We start from the raw sequence: 11,997 nt of genomic DNA on the forward strand, positions 1-11,997 counted from the left end.
GCCCTCCCCGCCGGCAGCGGCCGCTCTCATTGGCCGCGCCGCGGGGGGCTGCCACGTGCCCCCCGCGCGCATTGGGCGGGCGGCGGGGGCCACGCAGCAGCCGCCGTGACGCTGCCCTGCGTCTGGGGCCGGGCCCAGCCAGTGAGGGCGCCGGCGGTGCCGCCGCCGCCTCCCATTGGCGGCGGCGCGGCGGCGGGGGCCTATAAAAGGGGCGCGGCGGGGGGCGCGGCGTTGCAGAGAGCGCGGGCGGCGGGCGGGCATGGAGGAGCCGGAGCCGGAGTCGGGGCCGGGGCCGGGGCTGGGGCTGGCGGCGCGGCTGGCGGCGGGCGGGCAGGGCCACGTGCTGCGCTTCTGGCCGGAGCTGGGCGGCGCGGCGCGGCGGGCGCTGGCGGCGGAGCTGCGCGGCATGGACGTGGCGGAGCTCAACCGCTTCTTCCGCCGCGCCCGCGCCCAGGGCGGCGGTGGGGCCGCGGCGGCGGCGGGGCCGGACGCGCGGATGGAGCCGGTGCCGCGGGACGTGCTGGGCAGCGCCTCCCGCGACCGCGGCCTGCTGCCTCGCTGGGAGCGCCGCGGTAGGTGCGGGCGGGCGGGGCCGGGCCGGTGCGGGGCCGGGGCCGGTGCCCGGGCCCCACGCGTGTGCTTTCCCCCGCGGCGCAGGGCTGGCGGAGATCGCGGGGAGCCGCGTGGCCGCGCTGCTGCTGGCCGGCGGGCAGGGCACCCGCCTCGGCGTCCCCTACCCCAAGGGCATGTGCGACGTGGGGCTGCCCTCCCGCAAGACCCTCTTCCACCTGCAGGCCCAGCGCCTGCGGCGGCTGCAGCAGCTGGCCGAGGAGCAGCACGGCACCCCCTGCCACGTCCCCTGGTAAGGGCGCCCGGCCGCGGGGCGCCGCTCGCTCGCTCGGCTGGCGCGGGCCCCTCGGTGTCCGTGGGTCAAGGTGCCGTGGGTCGGTGGGTCCCTGTTGGCCTTGGCAGGTCGAGGTCCTGTGGGGCCGGTGGAGACCTCCTTGGTACGAGCCCTGTTGGCGTCGGTGGGTCCAACTTTAGGAGGCCCCGTCAAAGCTGGCGGGTCTAGCCCCGGCAGCCCAGCTCGCGTTGCCTGTGGCCAGCCTGTTAGAGAGGCCAGCGGAGAAGGGAGGGGAGCTGGGAGGGGAGGGATAGCACCGCTCCCAAGGCACTACCGTAGACACGAGCGGGCGTTGGGGCAGCCTGCGTCACGGAGGGAGTTGCCTGCTGCAGCTGGGTGTCCCCTCTGCTGCATGAGGGTGGGTAGGGTGGAGATGGGCGTTGTGGGCAGGGGTGGGACCTTTCTTTTGGCTGCCAAAAAAGTGAATCTACTCATCCTTCCTTTGAAGGATTTGGGGGAGAAGGGGAAGGAAGCATTAGAGAGCGCCCTGTGTAGGGTGGGCTGAAGCAGTTTGGCATGCTTGGGGTGGGGGGTGTCGGACCCTGCCCTGGCCTCCCTGCTGATCGGAGCTTTTCTGTGCTGCGGCAGGTACATCATGACAAGCGGCCGGACTATGGAGTCCACCAAGGAATTCTTCCTGAAGCACCAGTATTTTGGCTTAAAGAAAGAAAACGTGATCTTCTTCCAACAGGGGATGTTACCAGCTATGGGATTTGATGGGAAAATCCTTCTGGAAGAGAAGGGCAAGATTTCCATGGCACCAGGTCTGTGATGAAGAACTGTTATTAGAGAAGCATGAGGGTGAGATGCCTTTGGGTGCAACGCTGAGGGTGAACATATGTGAGGCAGCTAATCTGATCAGTGAGGTGGCATCCAAAGGGACTGGGGTGCCTGAGCCTGCTTCAGGGCTGTTTTTCATAGTGTAACTTGGCCCTCAGGTGGTACAGGCTGGGAGGTGTCTTGTGCAGCAGGGAGGAGCGGGGTACAACCGCTTCCTGGTGTCCTGGCTGTACGGAGAGGGAACGTGGGTGTGGGTGCCTGAGCAGGACAGCCAGGTATTGCTGTGGCCCTGATGCTCTCTTTCCTCCCCAGATGGCAATGGGGGCCTGTACCGGGCCCTGGGTGTCCATGGCATCATGGATGACATGGAGCGGAGGGGTGTGCAGAGTGTCCACGTGTACTGCGTGGACAACATCCTGGTGAAGGTGGCTGACCCCACGTTCATCGGGTTCTGCTTGGAGAAGGGAGCGGACTGCGGTGCCAAGGTATTATCTGTGGAGACGGACAGCATGCCTTGGGGAGTGGTTCCACCCCGAGCTGCCGTGTGGCCCGTTTGTACCACGGGGGATATGTCCTGCTGCTTGGCCTGGCTTCCCTGGCCCTTCCTTTGCCAATCTGCTACAGTCAAAAGGACGAGCTGAGCACTGGGTGCTCGCTCCTTAAATAGCAAGTGCTTCTGGAGTCCCACCAGCCCCTTAAATCTGGTTCTGACTTTGCTCCATGCACTGCCTGCCTGCACCTGGCCACCAGAGATGCTCCTGGCAAGAGCTGGCTCTTGTGCCTGCAGGCGCTGGGCTGGTGGGACCCCCGGAGATGCTATGTGCTGCTTTGTTCCAGCCCTTCAAGAGACACATGCTGCTGGCACAGCCTCAGGGCTCACAGCTTGTCTAGTCTCCAGGGCTAAGAGCTGCTGGGGAGCCTTGGCCTGCCTGGTTCCCACCTGAACTCAGGGAACAGTGGGTAGCTGTTGTCCCGGCAGCTCTGGGGAATCTTGGTACCCAGGGACTCTTCTGCAGGCTGCTAGATGTCCCCGGCTGTGACATCCTGGGCACCTGACCAAGATACAATGGGTGCAGCTGACTTCTGACACTGCACCAAGCCCTTAGTCTTGCGTGTACCTTGTACGCCCAAAGTTTTCCTTCAGGTTTAGATCAACAGTGAAAGGGGCTGTGCACTTATGTTTGCACTGGGCTGGGCTTGGCTTAGAGCCTGGCCTGGGGAAGAGCTCTGACAAACAGGTGATAGGGCTCGCTGGCCTTGAAGCTCTCCCTGTGCAAGCTGGGGAAAGGGAAAGTAGTTCCTCCTCCTGGGCTGAGTGAAAGAAGGAGAAAATAAATTGTTAAATTAAGGACGGAGAAAGCCCAGCCTCTCTGAGCACTGCCCTATGATGGCAGAGTGATTCTCAGCTGTACTGGCAGGAATTGGCTGTGGAGGGGGACAGTCTGTCAGATGTGAGGAAGAGGAGGACAGAGGATCTCCACGGACTGCTTGTAGGGTGCTAGCATACAATCAGGTGGTGACCAAAGGGACTCATCCTGTGGGTGACAGCTCTGCTGAGACAGCAGCTGATGGTGTGCAGCAAGCTGGCTGTTCACGTGTGTGCTGAGTGCTAAAAATATCTGTGCCCTCTATCTGCCACATGAAGGCTTGGAGCTAGATCATGCCTGCGCCTTCTGGGGGTGCCTGATGCCTGTCCCCCAGTCCTGGTGTCTCACCACCTCTGGTGACCATTGCTAGAAGTCCAAGGGAGGGGAGGGCTCCAGCATCTGTATCCCTCCCCTTGCCCTGCTTCCTTGTGTAGGAAAACATCTGGCACTGCTAGGTAGAAAAGGGTGCATTTGAAGCATGGTGCTTTGCGGGCAGCCAAATACCTGCCTTTTGCTGATTGTGCTTCCCTTGGGCAGGTGGTAGAGAAGACGAACCCCACGGAGCCGGTTGGCGTGGTGTGCAGAGTGGATGGTGTGTACCAGGTGGTGGAGTATAGCGAGATCTCCTTGGCCACTGCACAGAAACGGGGCCCAGATGGACGGCTGCTCTTCAACGCAGGCAACATTGCCAATCACTACTTCACCATGTCCTTCCTGAAAGACGTAGTCAAGTATGGGCCTGCCGGGGAGCAGTCGGCTGCTTGCATGCTTGAGAAGGAGCGCTGATGCTGAAACAGAGCTCGTTCTCTGGCCGCCTGCGCCTTGCTGTCTGTTGCTTAAACTCCAGCTGTTTGTAGGATGTGCATGCTGGGATGAGGCCCACTGCTCTGTTCTTTGTCTAATGTCTGTCCCCTGCCCTTGCAGCTGCACTCGTGACCTGACCCCTGTCTCTGTGCACAATCCCTTCCTCAAGATGAGATTTCCCCCAGCCATTGCTGGCTTCCCTATGCCAGAACAGAGCTATGCAGGGTCATCTGTAGTCTGGCTGCTGCAGGGATGAGAAACGCGTGCCTTTGGGACGCCTGGGTGTCAGGGCAGAACTGCCTTTCTAACACAGCGGCTGTCTCCCAAGCTGGAGAAGCGCCTTCTTGGCTGTGTGAGTGACAGCTCTTTCTTGGCCTCGCAGCACTTACGAACCACAACTGCAACACCATGTAGCGGAGAAGAAGATCCCACATGTGGACGTCACTACTGGGCAGCTGATCCAACCTGAGAAACCCAATGGGATCAAGATGGAAAAGTTCGTTTTTGACATCTTCCAGTTTTCCAAGTACGTCCTTTACTCTCCGCAGTGAGCAGGCTGCTGGCTATCCCTTGAGAGCCCTGAGACTCTCCAGGGGTGAGGAGGGCTGTGCCCACAGGTGACTCCCTGGGGTCAGGATGGGGTGGAAGCCCCCATGCTGTTCAGCAGCAGCAGATAATATGCCCTGATGTGAGTGGGGATATAAGCAGCAGGAGGGACAGTAGCTATGTGCCTTTTGCTCCATCGAGCTTCAGTCGCTCCCTACTTTTTGGCCATAGCTCCTTGGCCAGAAGGGCAGTAACCTGGTATCTCCTGACCCTACAGCCCCTCCGCGCACTTACGATGGCCTCTCCTAGAAGGTGGAGAAGCTGAGCGATGGTGCTGTTTGAACTGTGCTCCAGAGAGCACAGCCAGTGTGTGCTGTGTTTGCATGTCGTGGTCTCTGCCCTGTTCAGTCAGCCCATGTGCCAGCCTCCTCTGTGGATATCTGGGTCCTCTTAGCTCCTTTGTGGTTGTGAGGACAACTGGTGGTACAGGTTGCAGGGTGTCCCTCGCCCTGGCTCCACCAGCCTAGTGCGCCAAAAAAAGCCAAAGCAAAAGGGAGCAGGCATGTTTTCTGAACCTGAACTTCCCATGCCTTGTTCCCTCCCTCCCAGGAAGTTTGTGGTGTACGAAGTCCTGCGTGAGGATGAGTTCTCTCCTCTGAAGAACGCGGACAGCCAGAACGGGAAGGACAATCCCACCACAGCCCGACATGCCTTGATGTCTCTGCATCACCGCTGGGTCCTCAATGCAGGGGGGCATTTTGTGGATGAAAATGGCACACGCATCCCCGCCATCCCTCGGTAAGCAACTGGTCCTGTTACTACCCCATGCAGCCGTTTGCCTTCCTATGGCTTCCTGTGGCTGCTGGCTTGGATCCTGCCCTCCTGTTTGGGGTAAGCGAGGTGAGGAGCTCTCCTCCAGGCAGGAGAACTCCGTGTATTGTGTTTGGGCTGGGTATAAAACGTTAGTCGGTCCCCAGCCCTTCCGCATTTCCACACTCCTAAAACAATGTTCCAGCATTGCCTAAAGCCACTAGCCGCGGGCCCCTTCTTGTGGCAGCCTGTGCTGTGGCTGGAAGGGTGCGCGCTCCATGAGTCAGCAGCTTTCCTTCTTGTCTCAACCCCTGTGAACCGAATACTGCAGGTCTCCATTGCACGGTCAAGCTTGGAGGACATGGCTTCCTAAAATCCACACACGCTGCCAGACTTGTGCAGCAGCCAGGCTGGGGTTGTGGCATCCCTCAACTGAGAGACTTTCTGCTGCCTCTGAAGCAGCGAGGGAAGGGCTGGAGGATAGCATACCCCACACTTGTTCTTCTGCTCTGTTTTTTCCCATCCTTGTTTAACGCTTGTTTATTCCCACGTAGTGTCACAAACGGAAGGTCAGATGCCATCCCAGCTGATGTCAATGACAAGTAATTATACAGTGTAGCTGGGCTGCAGTGCATGGTGGCGGGGCTGTGCTTAGGTACTAATGGGCTAGGCGAACTGCTGCACCAGGCTGCGGTTGCTGCACAGGCTGTGGCAGGAGCGTGCTGGTGACTGGGCTCCAGTAGGCGCTAACAGAATGGATGGATGGGCTCCAGGGTGCATGCTGGGAGCGGAGCATGTCTTACTAAAGGATCCTGTAGATGTTGCTTCTCATGGTAGCGGGTGATATGTAGCATCTGCTGATTCCCTGCACTCCTTTCTGCAGAGGCTCGGAGGTACTGTACAGTAATAACTTCAAGGATTTTGTGCTGATATGTTGGGGTGGGAGAGGCTTTAGCTGGCCTGGCTGTAGCCGTGCTCCCTCTGCCTGCATCGGGTAGTGACATGGGGGAGCTCGGAGCCTGAAGGGGACATCAGGAGGACCAGGCAGGGAACTGTCACATCCATGTGGAGACACAGGGTCATGGTTATGACTCCTCCTGCAAGGTGTCCTGCCACAGCCTCTCACCCACCAGAGGCCCAGTGTTGAGCCTGCTGGGACTCGTGCTTCCATCTCCAGAGTCAGGGCTGTCCTGTCCCACACGTTACGCTCTTGGGCAGAGTGTTTCCAAGTGACTAGGCACGGTAAGGATCTGCTGGTTGGCACGTGTGCTTTAGGTGCAGCCTCCTGCAGGGTCAGTAGGAGCCAGGGCCTTTGAGCTTGTGGGACTTGGAGTAGAAGGTGGTGTGTCTGCCCTGCAGGGCTCACTAATGCCTGCAAGGATCTGGTAAGGGATATGCAGCTCACTTTACGTTACACACAGATCAAACAGTTGTCTGGCTAGAGCTTGACTCAGCCGGGTTATTTAGTGGTGCATGGGTTGGCCAACCCCTCCCTGACTTCCCAGGGCAGAGCACGCTGGGGGTGTGGGTGTGGGTGTGCTCTGCCGGTCTTGGCAGACCCCAGGGGAGTCGGGATGCAGTGACTCTTCTCCCGCCCAGAACATGCAGAATGGCAGACAGCCTGTTGCTTATTGGAAACAGCTCCCAAAAGTCACCTTGAAGGCAGGATGCTGTTGTGAAATTCTCTGGAGTTTCCCTTCTTCCCGGATTCAGTAGTCATCACAATCCTGTGTTCATCACGCCATCGCCAGAGTAGCACTGCCTGGACTAATCCCACCCAGTCCCTTAGGTGGAAACGGCTGTTGTCTCCCAGTGTCTGCCAGCCATCCAGGCAGATTGGTTTCTGAAACTGGATAAAATCATTACGTAAATGTCAAGCAGGCTTTGATGTAGCACACATAACCCTTCATGTAGGCCATCAGCTATTTTTTATGTGACTTCAAGTATTAAGTTTTGAAGATCCAGACCACAAAACCAGTGAAAGCACCTTGCTAGGTGCTTGGAACCAAAGTTTGCAGAAGTGTTAAAACAACTTCTGTAGTAACAGTACATTCTCCTATAGACCCAGGGAGCATCGGCTGGGCTTCTAGGACTTAGCTAAGAAGTGTCAGTGAGTTGGAGAATAAGAAATCTTGTTATCTTCCGCCCCCTGGATGCCGCTTTGAAGAGGAGAAGTCACATCTTCTACTTTTTGATACATGCACTTATATTCTTAACTTTTAATTAAGACTTTGAGTGCTTTCACATGTATAAATAGGCTGTCACCCTAGTTTTTATGTAGGATAAAGGTTGAAGTTAATGGCAGCTCTTTTCTTACAATTATCTTAAAAAGAGTCAGACTAAGGAAAATACAAGTGCAAAAACTAGGTTAGAACAGGTGAGTTAAGTTTTTGTATTTACTCACAGCTTAGACTGGCGGAGAACTGACCTAACGCATGGCAGCAAGGACAAGCTTAGACCTGGGGGAACTGAACGTTGTCACAGACAACTTTCTGCAATACCTTTCTGGCTCTGATGCTGAGCAGTTGTAAAGGGGAGCACGGGGTACTGCAGTGGTTGCCTGTAGGCTCCTCTCTGCTTGGAGCTGTGCAGGCTTAGTCGGACTGCTCCTGATCGGCGAGCCTTGCACGTCGGCTGGATGGGGTGAGTGTGCTGGGGGCCTTGGCGAGGCTTGATAGCAGCATGACAGGTGTTCGGGGGCCCCATGTGGACCCTTCCTGGCAGTGCTGCTGTAGCTGCTCGCCGGCCAGGCTCGGGGCCCGGTGGTGACAGGCAGCCCTCGTGTGGGTCTGCAGTTTTTATCACCAGCTCAGACCTGCATCCAGCTAGAATTTGTGAACTGAGGAGCTGAAAGCCTGTTGACCTAAGAAGCGAAAGCGGGAGAAGCAGACAGTGCTGCGGGGAGTATTTCTGAGCAAGCAGCCAGCCCCAGCAGATGTGCTTACCCTGTTTCCTAAACCTGTGCTTTAAAATGAGTGCAGCTCTCTCATGTCACAGGGGGTGCAGGAGGAGGAAGGGGTGCTTAGTTTACAAGCAGCATCAAATACAGGGGGGCTGTGGTCCAGACCAGAGGCCTAGATACTGCTTGAGTTTCACAGGTGGAAGGGAACACTGATCTATGATAAAGCTCCATCTAAAACTCTCTCACCCTCTCAGCTGCTGCCGTTATCTAAACTTTAGCTAGCACCTAAGCGGAGAGCGTGCGAGGCTTGACTAACCTGGGGGAGCTCTGCGTTGTCGGGGTGTGTGTGGGCTGGCAGCCGCCAGCGCCCGGCACACACCAGCCAGCTGCTGACCCAGTGTCTGCTGGTATCTGCAAGATCTCTGGGCCCCGGTCCCTTTACCTTGGCATGAAAAGACTAATGCTTATGACTTTTCCTTTGCAGTTTGAAGGATGCAAGTGACTTGCCAATCCAGTGTGAAATTTCTCCCCTTATCTCCTATGGAGGAGAAGTAAGTAGTCACTCTGCAGAGCTCGAGTGCATTTGCAGATTAGCCAGCCCTGTGGGGAGACTCACAGGGCATGTGTGCATTGATGACCCGTTTGGACAACCCACGAGCCCTGGGTAGGGAGGAGGGTTAGTGGCAAAAGTGTAACTCAAATGCACTGTGAAGTTTCCCACAACGTAGTTGGGCTAGTGTCCTCCGAGCCTCCACCACAGGAGTGGTTTCTGTCCTCGAGATCAGAGCCTGTCTGTGGCTGGTTCAGCAGATCCACAGAGCAGGTGACACGGGCTGTGGGTTTAGCTCTCCAAGAAGTGCCAGCCCTTCAGCTTTCTGCCTTAGGAAGGCTGGACTGGGAGCCTGGGACAGTCAGCACAGTGCCAGGCGATACTATTGCTAGACTTCACTGCCGCATAGAGCCCTGCACGTAGCTGGGCTCTCGTGCCAGCTTGGAAGAGCTGGCTTAGTTGACAGGAGGAGGAGTAGCTGTAGGGCAGCATCGCTGTGAGCTCTCCATTGCAGGAAATGTCCCTGCGTGAGAGGGGACCCCAAGAGCGAGGCCGTTTGGCAGTCTAGGCTGTGTGCTAGCTCCCTGGTGTTTGCCCAGCCTATGACCACTGACCACAGACGAGCAGCATTCGGGTTCCTAACAAGCCACTTTTTGCTCTGTTAGGGCCTGGAAAAGTATGTGAAAGACCGAGAGTTTCGTGCACCTTTAATTATCGATGAGGACAGGATCCACGAGTTGGTGAAGAATGGGATGTAGTGGCCGTGGCAGCGAGGCGCCAAACCCCGGCTGTCCCTCTCGGCTGACGAACTGTGAATTTGGACGCATGAAGGTTTATAGCTGTAACTGGTAGGGGCTGGCCCTGCTCTCTCTGAACTGGTGTGCAGGGGAGGATGTAACCCACTTGGTTCTTGGCATGTCGAGTGCTTCTATTTATATTTTAATTTAAAAACCAAACACTTTATGGGTTCCCCTGCCATGAAGCACAGCTGTGGTGCTGCTAATTGCACTTCAGGCTATGGGCTTTTATTTTTAAATGTGTATATAGTAATAGTCATTGTACATGCAGAAGATTTTTATGGTACGGGGCTGGGGTTAATCTTGAATTTTTATTTTTCTCAAATACACATGACTTTTTTTTTAATAGGGTCCTTGTCATTGCCCATGTCCTCCCTTTTGGTCATCCTTTGTACCTTGCACAACTGGAAGGATCCAATTAAACCTCTGAATCCCTCCTGTCTGTCCTCTGGTGGTGTTTAGTGATGGTGATGTTCCTCGGAGGTCTGCTCAGTTCTGCTCCTAGAGCAGACGTCCAGCTGCTTTGCACTAAAGCCTGCACTTTTGTGTGGCTTTTTCCAGCACAGCAGAGGTTGCCGCAGGGAGCGTGGCTGCTGGGAGCACTCCCAAGCAGGACCTCTGGCACCAAGCACTCTTTAAAAGCCTTTCTTGAGGAAACCAAGGGCTGTGCTTTCCTTCTGAAGTTCTCTGAACAGCAGGAAGCCTTGAACAGGTAGGAAGCGGCAGGTGTCCAGCTTGGTCGGAGACCCAGGAGAGAAAGCAGCCAGGCACCGTGACATCTGGCAGAGCCACGTGTTGCCTGGTCCCGAGTCCTGGCACAGTCCCTGCCGCGAGGTGGGTGCAGCTGCCCATTACCACTGGGGGAGAGGCTTTTCCCTCGCAAGGCCAGGAATGGGGCGCAGACCTCCCTGCAGTGCCGAGGCTCCTGTCGGGCAGCCCCGGCTCAGCCCAGCACGTGGCACAGGCTGCCTCGCGGGCTGGGAAACGGCGCAGCGGCACCTTTGCACTGCCAGGTGAGCTCCCTGCAAGAGGGGACCTGCAGGGGGACGTGGGGGACCTGGCCTGGCACCGCTGCTGGTGGGTCAGCCGCAGCCCCGCTGGTGCTGGGGTGCTGCTGGCTGGGCATGGCCCCCTGGGGCACGTCGCTCTGAGGTAGGCTGGGGCCTGGACTTGGCATCCCAAGCTGCGTGGGCACCGATCCTGCTTCCTCGCATGCCGTGCCCCGCACGGCAGCTGGGGCTGCACGGGGGGTCCTGGGGCCGTTGCGGCCTGGCGGCTTGCCACGGGCAAGCTGGGCTGTGTGTGGCCGAGACAGGCTGGCAGCAGGGGGTCCCGCGGGAGCCGGGCTGGGATCCCGGCCAGCAAGGATGCGAGGAGCCGCGGAGTCCCCCCGCGGGTGGTCTGCAACGCTGCCCCCCGCCCACAGGCTCTGGGGCACCGGAGCAGCCGCCATGGGGATGGGTGTCCCTGCTCCCCGGGCTTGGGGGGAGCAGGCGAGGGTGTGCAAAGCCGCACCGCCTGCTGCTCCTCGCCGGCACGGGGCAGGCACCCCGCACGGGCAGCTGCCGATGGACCGCTTTGGAGGGGGGCACGTGGCTCCGGGCCGGTGCCAAGCAGAAAGGGGGCTGTGCCGTAGAGCGGGGAGGAGAGGGCAGCTCCAGCTGGCGCTCTGGTGCGGGAGAGGTAGCGTTTGCCTTGGCCGTTTGGGTCTGTTTGCACACCAACACCTTTGCGTTAGGTCTCGGGATAGAGCAGCGCACCGCTGCCAAGTTATTTCAGCGCTAATTCCAGGTAGCGGGAGGAGCGGAGAGGAGCGGGCTGGTGTTTGTGCTGGTGTGCACGTAGGGATGCGCGGGTGCTGGTGAGCGGGTGCCTGCAGGGATGCAGCCGTGCGCCCGTCGGAGCGGGTGTGCAGCCCCGCAGCAGCGCTGCACCAGCCCCGTCTCCCCAGCACCATCCTGCCTGCCCTCCTGGACGTCCTGGCAGTGCCAAAAGTGCCAGGACCCGCTCGGTTTTCTGCCTTGCTTGTGCCCCTCTCCTCCCCACCCAGCTTCCCCTGCAGAGGTAAAACAGAGCCGAGCTCTGCTGCTCCAGAGCCTGGCTCATGCATGCACCTGGGTGCGAGTGTGTGGTGGGCTCAGCGGGGTGTGGAGTCACTGCGCTCGCTCCACCGGCACCCTGGACCCCAACGAGGGGCCCGAAGCTCCCTTCCCGGCACCCCTCTCGGACCTGCTCCAGCACCAGCTCCGCGGGGCTCCCAAGATGGCAGCACCCCACTGCAGCACCCCGCGGGCCCCCGCCTGTCCAGGGCTGGTGGCAGCCACGAAGTCCCTCGTTACGTCACTGGCACCCGGCCGGGCAGTTCGTGGCCTTTTCTGCTTCTGACTCAGTGTTTGTCTGGAGCCCAGATGAGCCGGGAGCTGGCGGAGGGTTTGTTTGGGGCTTTTGCAGCAAGGCTGCAGCCCCACGGCTGTGCTGTGGGGACGCGGGGTCCCGCTCCGCGCTGCCCAGGCACGGCCAGGGACGTGGTGGCCGGT

At 58.7% G+C, this 11,997-nt stretch overlaps 1 protein-coding gene and 1 long non-coding RNA gene across 3 annotated transcripts; both read left to right on the forward strand.

The window, feature by feature from the left end:
• Nucleotides 1–209: 209 nt before the first annotated feature.
• On the forward strand, nucleotides 210–9,896 carry UAP1 (UDP-N-acetylglucosamine pyrophosphorylase 1). 2 transcript variants are annotated; one of them, XM_064515738.1, is made up of 10 exons: nucleotides 210–572; nucleotides 658–862; nucleotides 1,493–1,668; nucleotides 1,997–2,169; nucleotides 3,589–3,782; nucleotides 4,238–4,381; nucleotides 5,011–5,199; nucleotides 5,766–5,813; nucleotides 8,598–8,664; nucleotides 9,329–9,896. In XM_064515738.1, exons 1-10 carry the CDS (start codon nucleotides 260–262, stop codon nucleotides 9,419–9,421), a joined length of 1,602 nt encoding a protein of 533 aa, XP_064371808.1. In that variant the 5' UTR covers nucleotides 210–259; the 3' UTR covers nucleotides 9,422–9,896. The 2 variants fall into 2 exon arrangements, with proteins under 2 accessions (XP_064371808.1, XP_064371809.1); XM_064515739.1 differs by lacking the exon at nucleotides 5,766–5,813.
• Nucleotides 5,821–7,675, forward strand: LOC135329011 (uncharacterized). Its single transcript, XR_010390130.1, has 2 exons — nucleotides 5,821–6,104; nucleotides 7,618–7,675. It is a non-coding gene; the product is annotated as an uncharacterized LOC135329011 (long non-coding RNA).
• Nucleotides 9,897–11,997: the final 2,101 nt, after the last annotated feature.

The sequence above is a fragment of the Dromaius novaehollandiae genome, chromosome 8 (genome assembly GCF_036370855.1).
Source record: "Dromaius novaehollandiae isolate bDroNov1 chromosome 8, bDroNov1.hap1, whole genome shotgun sequence".
Lineage (NCBI taxonomy): Eukaryota > Metazoa > Chordata > Aves > Casuariiformes > Dromaiidae > Dromaius > Dromaius novaehollandiae.

What these genes read in the sequence shown, in the direction of transcription:
- UAP1 (XM_064515738.1), top strand. Translation starts at nt 260, where the DNA reads ATGGAGGAGCCGGAGCCGGAGTCGGGGCCGGGGCCGGGGCTGGGGCTG. An exon ending in GCCTCGCTGGGAGCGCCGCG is followed by an intron (nt 573 to 657) that starts GTAGGTGCGGGC and finishes CCCGCGGCGCAG; the next exon opens with GGCTGGCGGAGATCGCGGGG. An exon ending in TTCCTGAAAGACGTAGTCAA is followed by an intron (nt 3,783 to 4,237) that starts GTATGGGCCTGC and finishes TTGGCCTCGCAG; the next exon opens with CACTTACGAACCACAACTGC.